The following is a 13478-nucleotide window of genomic DNA, read 5'->3' on the forward strand; positions in this document are numbered from 1 at the left end:
TCCACAAAAGAGCTTACACTGCTCTTTCACCTCTTGTGGGGTACTGATATGGTCTCCATTCCCCTCAAGGTCTCTCCGGAGGCACAACCTGTTGTCACAACGATCACCTGTCCCAAGCATTTGTAAATAGGATACAGCCAAAGCTGCCCATCCAAGCACTAGTTATTCCTACTAAAAGCACCCCTTTGGGAGCACTCTGGCAGACTCAGGGCCCCCTGATATGGGTCCACTCTTCATGGAGTCAACTTCACAAGGTCACCCCGGCTGTTGAGGCATGGGCTATGCTAGCCCATTAAACTTGTCCACACCTCCCGCCTTCTGTATGGCCGCAAACCCAAATTGTTGGTTCTTCCCCTTCCACTTCACATGCCTCAGTCATTGTTCCTTGACAACCCTGGCTTCCAAACTCTCCTACTAGTCTATCAGGGGAAATATGACAATCATTATCCTAAACATAAACTCCTTCAAGGAATAAGACAGCTTCCCCTGTCCCTACTTCCCCAGGCATTCCCAAAGCATAACCCTCTTCCTAAGGCTCCCCTAATCTTTACTGATTCTAGTAAATGCAAATTTGGTTATGTAATTTACCAGGAAGGACAACTCTCCTCACATAAGGTTTTCCCTTTCCAGGGATCTGTACAGCTCAGAGAGCTCTCAGCCATGTTACAGGGCTTTCAGGATCTCCCTACAACTGCCTGTAATATTTTTCCTTGCACTTGCGGTCTCATACCAATCTCCCAGGGCTTCTGGCAGAGGGCAGTGCTGCCATTGACAAACTGGTCCTGAGTGCCACCCTAGACTCCACCCTAATTCAACAAGCTAGAGACTTACATGCCCACTTCCACCTTTCTCCCCAAGCTACACATAGGCTCCTCCCTACCTTGCCGATTCAGAGCTGTAAACATTTGGTCCGTGTATGCTCCTCTTGTGCCCCTCTTTTACCTCTGGGACCATTACAACCCTCTGGAACTCTCCCTAGAGGCCTTGGCCCCAACAAGATATGGCAAATGGACGTCACTCATTTTTCTCCTTTTGGCAAGCTCAAGTATATCCATCATATTATTGACACTTATTCCAATGTCCATTTTGCATTGGCCTGCTCTGGTGAGACGGCTTCTCATGCCATAAGGACTGTCAAATATGTGATGGTCCTTATGGTAATTCCTTGGCAAATTAAAACAGATAATGGTCCTTGTTATGTTTCTGCTACCTTCAGCCTGGTCAGTTTCAGGAAGTTCTTGAGGAAATTTTTTTTCTGGTATTTTTGAGACAGGGTCTCCCTATAGCCCCAACTGGCCTGGAACTCATTATGTAGATCAGGCTAGCCTGATCTCACAGAGATCAGCCAGCCTCTGCCTCCCAAGTGCTGGGATTAGAGGCATGCACTGCCACACCCAGCCTATCTGAGGCAATTTTGTTTATTTCCCCAGCTTAGTTTCTCTGCAGGATGGAATGTTTCACTGCCCCTTATAGCACTCTGCTGTTTACCTCCCCGTTAACATCCTGTATCTTAATGACTTTCCCTACAGGATGGAATGTTTTAAAACTGCTACACAGCACCACCTCACTACCCCCCCTTTTAAAATTACTATTATTATTTAAAAATATTTTACTTATTATTTTTATTTTTATGTGTATGAGTGTATTGCCTGCTTGTATAAGTGCACCTGTGTCATGCGGTGCTCTTGGAAGTCAGAAGAAGGCATTGGATCCCCTGGAACTGGAGTTTCTGATAGTTGTTAGCTGCCATGTGGGTGCTGGGAACTGAATCCGGTCTTCTGCAAGAGCAGTCAGTGCTCTTAACCACTGAGCTATCTCTCCAGTCCCCTTAAATTTGTTTTTATTTTATGTGTATGAGTGTCTTTCTTGCATGTATATAGGTACACCTGTGTTGTGTAATGCCCACAGAAGTCAGAAGAGGACATCAGATTCCCTGGAACTGGAGTTTCTGACAGTTGTTAGCCACCATGTGGATGCTGGGAACCGAATCTGGGGTCCTCTGCAAGAGCAGCCAGTTCTCTTAACCACTGAGCCATCTCTCCAGCCCCTCACTAGCTCCTTTTAGCAAATTATTAAAACACCATGAATATGTTTTGTTTGTGTTTACTTAGGGAGTTTGCTACATAGGAAGTTTACATAGTTGGAGACCAGCATAGAATATATGAAACCCGTTCTCAAAACAAAACAAAACACAACAATGAAACAAAAAACCAAGGAAGTTGTAGAGTAAAATGCTTTCTCCTTGCTGTTATTGCTCTGGTTGTTCTAGGGGCTACCTGAGAGGGTATCACTATATAAGGATTCTTAGCCCTAATGTACTAAGTAGAATCAACCAAATCAGTAGATATATTTTTTGAAATCTCTCACCATCCCAGTATAAAAAGAATTCATGAAGACACCAAGCCTTGAGTGAACACCATTTATCCTCTTTTCCTCTGCCATTAACATTCTTTTCTATTTGTTTTTATTTATGTGTATGTGTGTATGTCTAGGTAAGTGTGTGTTGCTTGTGTGTGGGCACCCTTGGAGGCCAGAAGAGTGCACTGGATCTTCTGGAGCTGGAGTTACAGGGAATTATGGGCTGCCTGATGTGGGTATTGGGAACCAAACTTAGCTGAGCCATCTCTCTAACCCTGATATTTGTACTCTAGTTTCAAGGTCAGTTTTTCTACATCTTCAGGAGTTGGGAGAAGTCTGGGTCCCATACCACAAAGCTCTCAACGGTAGAACAGAAGCACAGCTGCTTCGGTTATCTCCCTGCTGTTGCTGCACCCAATGTGAGTTCCATATCCACTCCAATCAAAAGCAGAGAAGTCTCCACACTGCCGGGGGTTACCCTCTGGGAAGAATCCTCCTCCACCGATGCAGTGCTGAGAAACAAGGAGAAGAGAAGCAGTAATGAGAAATCAGCTGGTATATGGTTTGGATACGATGTGTCCTTCCAAAAGGCTTATGTATTGAAGGCCTGGTCCCAATTGTAAGCAATATTCAGAGGATGGGCTTTGGGGAAGTGATTGGATCATGAAGTCTCTGCCTGAATTCATTGGCTAATCATTGATGGATTCATGATTTTGAATTGACTGATGGGAGGTGGTGGAACTGTGTAAGGTGGTGTGGGTGGGTAGTAGCATGCTTTGGAAGGGTGTCTTGCTCTGACCTTTCCTGTCGTTTTTTTTTTCTCTGCTTCTTGACCAGCATGAATTGAGGAATATTGTTCTGATATACCCTTCCTGCATGATGTTTCTCTCTGCCATGGATCTAAAAGCAATGGAGCCAACTGACTATTGGCTGAAATCAGAAACCATGAGACAAAATAAGCTGTTCTTCCTTTCAATGGTTTCTCTTGGGCATTTATCACAGAGGTGAAAAGATGACCAATACAGTTGGTGAGCCCAAACACAACTTAATGTCCTAATCCATTGACTTCTTTGGTCGTCATCATTGACAGTATTGGTCTATTTGTCCCATTAACCCCCCTCTTTCACTAGCTTTAGTGGCATCATTGTCTTCTCCTAGCTTTCCTTCAATTTCTCTAAACATTCATTCTTGAATTCCCTGCTTGAACTCTTCATGAATTCCTTAAGCACTGCTTCTAAGAGGGGATACATTTTCCATTCACTTATAGTTTCTGTCACACATTTATCTTCAGGTATAAACAATTCACTGATGGCTCAAAATTTGTATTCCAATTGAAATTTTTTCTTGACCTATAAACTTCAAAATCTGACTGCCACCTGCAATTACCACTTAGTACCTTTAAGCTCTGCATGACAAAAACAGTCACAACCATGCATCACTGAACAATGAGAATTTCTTGTGAAAAACTGTCAATTTGTCATTGCTTGACTATCAGAGAGTGTACATAGAATGTGTATGATGCTTCTATGTAGTACAGTCTTACAGGACCACTGTCATATATGCAGTCCATCATTGATTGAAACATATAGCATGGTGGCTGGAGAGATGGCTCTGGGGTTCAAAGGTCTTACTGCTCTATTAGAGGACCAGGGTTCAGAACCCAGCACCCATGTTGGGTGGCTCACAAATGCCTGTAACTCTAGCTCCAAGGGATCTGGTGCCCTGTAGGAACTTGTACACACACACACACACACACACACACGCACACACTAAAATCACTCTTAAGAAAGACCATATAGGGGCTGGAGAGATGGCTCAGCGGTTAAGAGCACTGGCTGCTCTTGCAGAGGACACAGTTCAATTCCTAGCACCCACCTGGCAGCTAACAACCACCTGTAGCTCCAGTTTCAGGGGAATCAGACACCCTCTTCTGACCTCTGTGGGCATTGCATGGTATGGGTTCACTTACATACATGCAGGCAATACACTCATAAAATAAAAATAGTAAATAATATATATAAAAGACCTTGCAACAGCATATTGACCCAAACACATTCATCATCTAGACACGCTGACTTAATATTTGATATTCACTCACCCAGATGGAAACCGGGAGTTCATTCTAGGTTTATCTTCCTACTCTCTGGATTCAACTGGTCATGAATTTAAAAATCCTTGGAATTCATTAGCGCCTCCCCCCTCCATATGCACTGCTCTACTTCAGCCTTTCCTATGGACCATGGAAGCCACCTCAGTACTTGCCTCCTCATGCTTAGCCTCTCCCATAGAATCTGTCACCCTTGTGCTACCAGTGTCACCTTTGCAAAACACAAAAATGATCAAGTTGTTCTTCCTTTTAAAATATTTCACAGGCTGTCGTTGTTTATATCATATAGTCCAAAATTACTGACACCACGTAAAAGTCTCTTCCTGATGCAGTTCCTGATAATATTTCCAAAATCAGCTCCTGCTGTGCCCCAATCCATATTATGTACCAAGACTGAAAAACAGCTTTCTGCTCCCTCAACACCACTTGCCCTCCCCATTGTCATCATTCCTTATCACACTCCCAAGGTTCTTCAGGACAGCAAAGCTGCTCATCTCGACTGGGAAAAGGACAAGCTAATGGCTGAAGAAAAGTGAGATCTTCAGGGTCACATGCCAGGAGCTGAGGAACCTTTTCTGACTGTTACTTTGGGGAGGACCTGGTCCCCAAAGAACATGCTAACTTTTGGCAGCTCTCACTGTGAGCAACCAATCCATCCTTCCTCATCCTTCCTTTGGTCATAAACTCAAGAGTATGGCTCTAATGATCCCAAGCTCAGGGAGACAACGTGTGCTGTAGTGGAGCTGAGTGCACCTTCCTTGACTGTTCATGTGCCAACCTCTAGCTAGGGAAAGTGGCTGTGATAGGGCGGAGTCTGGGCTGGGTGAGGTCTAGCAGAAGATGCCTAGGACTCTCCTGGTAACCCCTTAACACAGGGAGCATCTGGGAAAGCCCTGGAAAAGACTGGGAAGGCCAAGTTTCACTCTGAAGTTAAACTCTGGGTGGAAAGTGATAACACCTGGTGTTTATCCATTTCAGCCTCAAAAGTCTTCCATAGGACACTCTGAACACAAGACTCAACCTGACTCCAGGCAACTGAGTCAACTGAGTGTTTATCCTAAAACCTAAGCATGCAGCCACAGTGCATTTGACTATTGACTTTGGTCTTCAAGAGTACAGGGTGTCTATATCTAGACAGAGGTTCAGGAGTCTGAGACCCAGAAAGGAAGCAGGAAAGATCACATACCCATACACATGCACACACTGACATGACAGTTTACCATGCTCAACACACACACACACACACACACACACACACACACAAAACCTCCCCCTCCCCATACCTACACATAAACACATTGGCAGATTCAACTTTACCCATAAGCCCATTTGGTCCTACATAGACTCACACATTCGGTGTTACATCCAGTGACCTTCACTCCAGCACACAAGGCATTGGCTGCTTTCTCATTGTTAAACACTCTGAACTGGATAAATCCCGGAGTGAATTCCTCTGAAGACAAGAGGCAGAAAATGGCATTGAGGGAAAATACTAGAAATAGCTGTCAGCCTAGATATTGGCAAAGATTGATGCCAGACTCAGGCTCTTTAGTCTAATACATCAGACACACTGGTAGAACCTGACTGCTTGCTAACCCCGGAGCCCAAGAGCTAGCTACTCCTTAGAAACAGGCCCCTATCAGCTAGAGGCTTGTTTGGAGAAAGTCATAGCACAGAAAGGTCACTGAACATATCCAAGGGTTTCTTGCAGCAATTAGCAAGTGTATCCTCTCTGGTCCTGTTCACATTTATATTGTTTCCTTTTATTTAGTCTCACATCAGCTGGGTGTGGTGGTGCATGCCTTTAATCCCAGCACTTGAGAGGCAAAGGCAGGCGGATCTCTGTGAGTTTGAGGCCAGCCTGGTCTACATAGTGAGTTCCAGGACAGCTGGGGCTATAGGGAGACTCTGTTTCAAAAAAGACCAAAAACAAAACAAAACAAAAAAAAGTCTCACATACTAAATGCCATGAACAAAAGCTTTGAATTATATGGTACAACATCAGCCTCCATTAAAGATATCCTGCCAAGTTTCGATTTACATTAAATGACTCTAGTCATTCTTCACAATAGAAATAGACTTCTCTCCACTTTTTCCTATTGTACTGCCCTGTGCTCCCAGCCAGGTTTCTGAACCTGAACCTTCAGGGCTTCAGTTTCCTAACCTGTCAGTGGAGTTAGTAATACTCCAGAGCTCAAAGGCAGTCATGCAAATCAGGTGAGACAAATGCACACATTCCTAAGAGAACTGCTGTAGTAGGTGATAAATAACTGTTACTTATCATAACTGAATTCATCACCTGCCCTATGAAGGATTCACAGGGTCATTAAAGACTTACTCTGGCCTTGCGGGGAGTAATAAGAGGCTGTTTTCTGAGCATCACCAAAATCATAGACCACAGGCAATGCAGGGCCATTGTCAGTCCAACACTTTCCTCCTCCGTATTTTACTGGATATTTCTACAAAGAACAAGAGTCATTGGTAAGGACAGCAGAGTTTGCATTCCCAGTAATGTTGGCCTTCATAGTGGACACAGTGTTTTCCCAATAACAGTTCATTTCAAACCAGTTAAATGAGAACATTTTCTTTTTATTGTGTTTCTTCACGTCTTCTCCCCAACCTGCAACCCCTGTTCACCGCCTCTTGTATCCTTGTCTCTCTTCTTCCTCTTGCCTTCATTGTGTCAGAATTGCTGAGGGAGCCATCAGCATACATTCGGGTTATGCAAATATGGAATACAGGCTGGTAGAATAATGATGGTTCCTGCCCAACCTCAGGTACCTATTCTCTCTGGACCCATGAAAATCTGCTGCCTTGTGTACCTGGTAGAGGCCAAACAGATTATATCCCAGATGCTCGAAGAAGCCAGTGAAGGTGCGGTATCTCAACAGAGCGTTTTCTCTCCAATTTTGCATGGGACTCTTGTTGGGCACATGCCAGATACCCAGGTTCTGGGCCTGGATGTCGAAGTAGCCAGGGTTCTGGAAAGCAAAAAACACTGAGCCTGACCAGGTCAGGAGGTCCCACAAAGAAAGAGACACATAAGCACAGTTCTCAGCAAAACTGATAGGTCTGGATCCCAGAAGGACAGATGACCAGTGATGTTCAGACACCCCTTTTCCAACAGAGGATGGTTTCCTGTCACTACCCCAGTACCTAATATCCTGGTTGGCAGGAAGCTGGGATTCAAGATGTGTATTTCTCACTTTTTCTCCAGCTTGATCTCCAAAGCCAACCTTCCAACCCTCCCTCTGGCATAGTCAGGCTACACTTATGCCTCATCATGTCCCAAGTGGGTACAGAGCGCACCAACCTTGTAGTCATCACTTGTGGCCCCCTCTGCAGATCCAAAGGTGTTGTAGTTGGCCCAGTTGCCATCCCCCTCCGGGTAGTCATTTTTGTTGCCTTGCTGACTGGACCAGCGATCGCCCACAGTGCACTTCCCAGCCATGTTGTTCTCGTGCACACTAGCCACCAGGGTCCAGCCACCACCTGCAGTGGTCATGTCACAGAAGGTCTGGTAGATGACGCCATGCTTGGTGCGGAGGAAATATAGGCCATCTGTAGAGAGAACCAGTCCAAATTCCTCCTCTGTGCAGGCTCATGGTCCATCACAGTCACAAAAGTGGAACTCTTCTAGGAACTACAAACATGGCCTAAAGTCTCATGTGCTGAGTATCCTACCACATGTGTCCCTGGGGATACTGAAATCTCCCTGAACTCAAAAAGGCATGCTCTGTGAAGCAGATCACAGCCCTACCCAAACCCACAGCAATGTTTTGTATAAAGTTAAATATAGAATTATTATCTGATCCAGCAATTCCACTTCTAGTATACATCACAAAGAGCTGGAAACAGGGACTCAGATATATATTAATGTTCATTGCATCTTTGGTCACAAGACCGCAAAGATGGAAACTACCCAAATATTCTTCAACAGATGAATGGATAAGCAAAATATTGTTATGTATAATACACAACATATATTGTGTATATTTATTATCTATTCAATGAATAAAAATGAATGAACTGGACTAGAGAGATGGCTCAATGGTTAAGAGCACATACTGCTCTTGCAGAAAGCTTGAGTTCAGGTTCTAGGACCCACGTCAGGTTGTTATACCTGTAACTCCAGCTCCAGTGGACTGAATGCCCTTTTCTGAACTCTATGTGCACCTGCACTCAAATGGTCACATCCTCCCCCACATACATACACATATGATAAAAAAATCTTCAAAGATGAATAAATGATCTGTGTTGCAATCAGAATGACCCCTGAAAGCATTATGCTCAATGAATTAAGGCAGACACAAAGTACCAATTCCTGTGATGCTACCTTCTGAAGTAACTAGAATAGGCAAATTCATAGAGGAAGGAAGGAGAATAGCAGTTACCAGGGACTATGGGAATTTATTGCCTAATGGTTTCAGAGCTTTTCTTTAAGGTAATGAAAAGTTTCTGGAGATAGTGGTGTCACAGCACATTGTGAAAAATATTGCTACTGAAAACCATTAAAATTGGCTAAATGGCAAATTTTATCCTCTGGATAGTCTATTCTGTTGCCTTGCTGACTGGAGCAGTGATCGTTCACTGGACACTTCATATATATATGTATATAAAATTTTATCACATTTTTAAATAAAAAAAAAGCCCTTCCAGAAAATGAAAGACTGACTGCCTATCTGTGTTATTTTTTTATTTGTTTGTTTTTGAGACAGGATCTTCTCATGTAGCCCAAGAAGGCCTGGAACTTTCCATCCTCCTGCCTTAGCTCTCCCAGTGCTGGGACTGCAGGTGCTCTCTTTAAATGCTTCATCACTTACCACGTGCACTTTGGACCTCCTGCTTGATTTCTTTGCAGCTTCTGAACAGAGATGAAGCAAAAGGATTGTTCCATTTGTTGGGATCAGGTTTGTAGTTGTCTAGGGAATATACAGTCTTGTTTCAACATTATCTGTTCAATACAAAACCCAGCCTCCCCTAGTCACTTGTTCCAAATCCATTCTGTGACTATCTCAGAGCCTTCGAGTCTGAGTTGAAGGACTCTGACTATCTAGTGTCATATCCGTTCTGCGTTCTGCCCATAGCACCCAGCATAGGCTTACTCAAGCCTCCCTTCACAATATATCACACTCTGCTGGGCACAGGGTATTCAGAGAGCTTACCTCTAGGGGAGTTTCTGATTAGTCAACAGAAAATTACTGTGAAGGGAATAATTCACACAGGACAAAATAAAAGAAAGACTCCAAGGTGAGAAAGGAAAAGGAGAGGCCAGACTGGAGCCCTGAATTCTGCAGAACAGGATGTCCTAGATGTCCAGGTAACACCTTAACTTATTTTGGGAGAATGAACAAAATTTATCAGTATGTAGAAAGAGAAGAGATTTGAAGGCAGGGGAACAATGTGTCCAAAGCCCTGGAAGAAAGAATAAGGCAGAGTCTAACTTTATTGGTAGAAGAAGTGTAAGTAGCCTGGTGATCCTGAAACAAAAGTTGGGTTGTAGACAGTGACTGGGAGACTTGACCGAGAGACCAAGAAGCCTGGAATGAAGAACTTGCATGTTGGTCTCACCTCTGTAAAGACTCTATAGCTGTAGAGACAGTCATGAGCTTTAAGTCAGAGGTACTAGTCTGTAAGTAGCTCAGTGTTTACAGGTCAAGTATTTTTGGATTGTATTTAATAATTATTCTGAACTTGTATTTAAAACTTAATCTGAGCTTTGGTTTCCTAGGGCCTAAAACTAAGATAATAAAGGAGTGTTGGAGCTGGAGAGATGGCTTAGCAGTTAAGAACACTGGTTGTTCTTGCAGAAGACCCAGGTTTGAATCCCAACACCACATGGCAGCTAACAACTGTCCGTAACTCCAGTCCTAGGGGATCCGACAGCCTTTTCTGACCTCCGTGGGCATTGCATGACATGGGTGCACTTACCTACACGCAGGCAATACATGCATACAAGTAAAATAGAAATAATAAAATTTAAAAAATAAAGGAGTGTTTTGTAAAGATCAAGTAAGATGATATTTAGAAACATACTTTTCATTTTAAAAATAAACATAAAAACAACGAAGGAAATTATAGATTGTAAAATACCATTAAGTTATTCTTGTAGGAGGGGTATTGAAGAAAATACTCTCTGGGCACAAAGCAGACTGTTCTGGAAGTGACCTGAGAAAACTGGGCTCTGTGAGCAAGACTCACCTGCACTGCAGCCTCTGGTGGCCACAACGATAAACAGCAGGAAGCCAAATTGGATCATTGTTATCTAGAGAAAAACAAGATGAAAGTCACTCACTATCTTGACCATCTCTTTCTTCTTACCCCATTCTTGTCTAGTTCGATGACAGTCCCTTTCCTTTTTAAAAACTCCACACATCTATGAGTCCTAAAGCAAACCTGTGCTGAAATTAATTTTCTCTATCTCATACAGCAAACCCTTCACTCCATACTATACCTGACCAGGGATTGGGAGCTATCAGGCTATCAGCCAAGTAGATTCTCTCTCTCTCTCTCTCTCTCTCTCTCTCTCTCTCTCTCTCGGCTCTGTTGTATCATGGTGAATGGTGAGGTGCTGGTCCTTTTATAGGGAAAGCCCCATGGGGCACAGCCCAGGCGTCTACCAGCCTCTCTTTCTCCTGGCAGGATGTCCAAGGAAGGGCAGCCTCTGGTTATTGCAGGGCATGTTCTTGATACAGTGGTGACTCATGAAAATAGCAGACTCCAAAGACAAATATGAAATGTTATATACTGACATCATCAACAGATTTGGGGTTTCATGTATCTGTATTTTCCAAAAAGAATATAAATGAGATTAGCAAGATTTGATATCTGTTTCAGTTTTGTTTTGTCTTTCCTGCAAAGTAAAGAAGAAAATGAAAACTTTTTTTTTGTGGGGGGGGACTAGGTCTCATGAAGTTTAGGCTGGCTTTAAACTCACTACATAGCTGAGGATAACTTTGGATTTAAGAACTTCCTACCTTCACTTCTCGAGTGCTGGGTTTACAGGCACATACCATAGAGCTTGGTTAGCAAAAAGGAAACTCCAGCAACAATATAGGAAAATGACTATTTCAGAATAAATGCAGACATTTAGCTTGAAATAATTTAGTTCCATCAAAACTCTCTACTTTGTCCTTAATTTTCTCATATGTATCACAAATTAGTGAAATTCTACTATAGACTGCATGTGGGAATGAATCACTAGAAACTCCTTCCCAGGATGTTTTAGGCCTCCTGTATCCCTGCATCTCTGCCCTTCAGCTGTCAGGTCTCTCTTGGGCTATAATGGAATTAATTGGTTCTTCCTCAGTAAGACACACCCCCTTACTTTATTATAATACGGATAATGTTGCAATCTTTAGGAAAAAGACTAAGTCACTTTTGATTAAGCTAATGTTTTCTATCATTTTAGGTTCCAGGGACTGATTTACACAAAATATTCAGATATATTGATAGAATAAAACAAAACAAAGGCTCAGTTGGTAGAATGTTTGCTTAATGTGCATGAAGCCATGGGTTCAATCCCCAGTACCATATAAATCAGAGGTGGTAGTGCACACCTGAAACCTTAGTAGTTGGGAAATAGAGGCAGGAGGATCAAGAAGTTTGATGCCATCCTTGGCTCCACAGGACAGGCTGGGATACATAAGACCCTTCTCAAAAGAAAAAAAAAGCACTGCACACTCAAAGAGAATATATACATCTTTAATCCTTTCTCTTGTTGATTCCTAGATGCATTTTTCATATTTTGACCTATTTAATATCAATATTCATCTCAACTTTACCGGTCCATAAATCATAGAACAGCTTACAACTAGCTAGACTAAGAATCTATGAAAATCTAGACTATTAGAGGGCCATGACCCTTGCTAGCCACCAGTATTCAGTCAGTGGCTGTATCCCCTGCTTCTGTCTCCTACTTCCTGTGGTATCTGTTCTTCATCCTCCTCCTCCTCCAAACCCACAGTCCTTGACGCTTATTTTGCTTCAGCCATGGCTAACAGAAACCCATCTCCAAGTGGCTTAAACAGAAAGTACATACATCACCTCATGAAATAAGAACTCTAGGAGAGAAGAAGGCTCCAGGCTTAGCGGACTCCACAGCTTGTCTTCAAAGCCACAGCCTCTTTCAGTCTCCACCTTGACTTTATCTTGTGACTGAATTCAGGACGGCTGGCCACTGCTGTTCCAGGAATTGCCACAAGACAAAAGAGAAGAGAGCCTCTTTTCCTGTGCCTCTTAACCCCAGAGACCCCCAGTGTGCTTTTCCTATTGGCCACTGACGGGTCACACTGCACTGCTTCAATAAGACCTCTTTATGGAAGTATCAGACTGGGTGGATGAAACAATGCAAATTAATTTTCTTACAGTTCTGGAGACTAGAAATCCAATATGAGTGTGTCAGTAGAACTAGCTCCTTTCAAGGCCTCTCTGCTGATCTGTGGACAGCCACCTTCTGTGTTTTCACATGGTCTTTCCTCTGTGTGCATGGATCTTCTCTGTGTCCTTTTGTGCACAAATTTCCTCTTCTTTAAAATACACCAGCCATATTGGATTAACACCCATCTTTTAAAAATTTTTATTTATTTTTATTTTATATATATGAGTGTATTGCCTACATATATGTAAGTCCACCCATGTTATGCAATGCTGGAGAATCAGAAGAGGGCTTTGGATCCTCTGGAACTAGAGTTATGGACGGTGCTGGGAATCAAACCCAGGTCCTTTTCAGGAGCAGTCAGTGCCCTTAACTGCTGATTCATCTTTTCAGCCTCAGAACTGAGATCTAGCTTGATTACCTAGTTTTCACTTAATATCCTGTTTAAAACCCTATATCCAAATCACTGGGGCATGGGGCATGGGGCAAGGACTTCCACATGAAATATGGGGGCCACAATTGATGCCAACACATGAGCATTCCTGAAATAATTTCTGGCCAGGGGAGTAGAGCTACTTGCCTTAAACTCTCATCTGGGCCTGGGTCAGATGCTGATGAGTTACATAGCGAAACTTT

General features: G+C 43.1%; 1 protein-coding gene across 1 annotated transcript; it reads right to left on the bottom strand.

Moving 5' to 3' along the window:
* Nucleotides 1-2657: 2657 nt before the first annotated feature.
* LOC103745969 (intelectin-1a-like) lies at nucleotides 2658-10952 on the bottom strand. Its single transcript, XM_008848024.2, has 8 exons — nucleotides 10920-10952; nucleotides 10667-10730; nucleotides 9289-9387; nucleotides 7779-8026; nucleotides 7288-7446; nucleotides 6804-6924; nucleotides 5815-5918; nucleotides 2658-2870 (listed from the first exon to the last, which is right to left on the bottom strand). Exons 2-8 carry the CDS (start codon nucleotides 10722-10724, stop codon nucleotides 2718-2720), a joined length of 942 nt encoding a protein of 313 aa, XP_008846246.1. The 5' UTR covers nucleotides 10725-10730; nucleotides 10920-10952; the 3' UTR covers nucleotides 2658-2717.
* Between the last annotated feature and the right edge of the window lie 2526 nt (nucleotides 10953-13478).

Source organism: Nannospalax galili, unplaced genomic scaffold, assembly GCF_000622305.1.
Source record: "Nannospalax galili isolate Female #2095 unplaced genomic scaffold, S.galili_v1.0 scaffold484, whole genome shotgun sequence".
Classification (NCBI taxonomy): Eukaryota; Metazoa; Chordata; class Mammalia; order Rodentia; family Spalacidae; genus Nannospalax; species Nannospalax galili.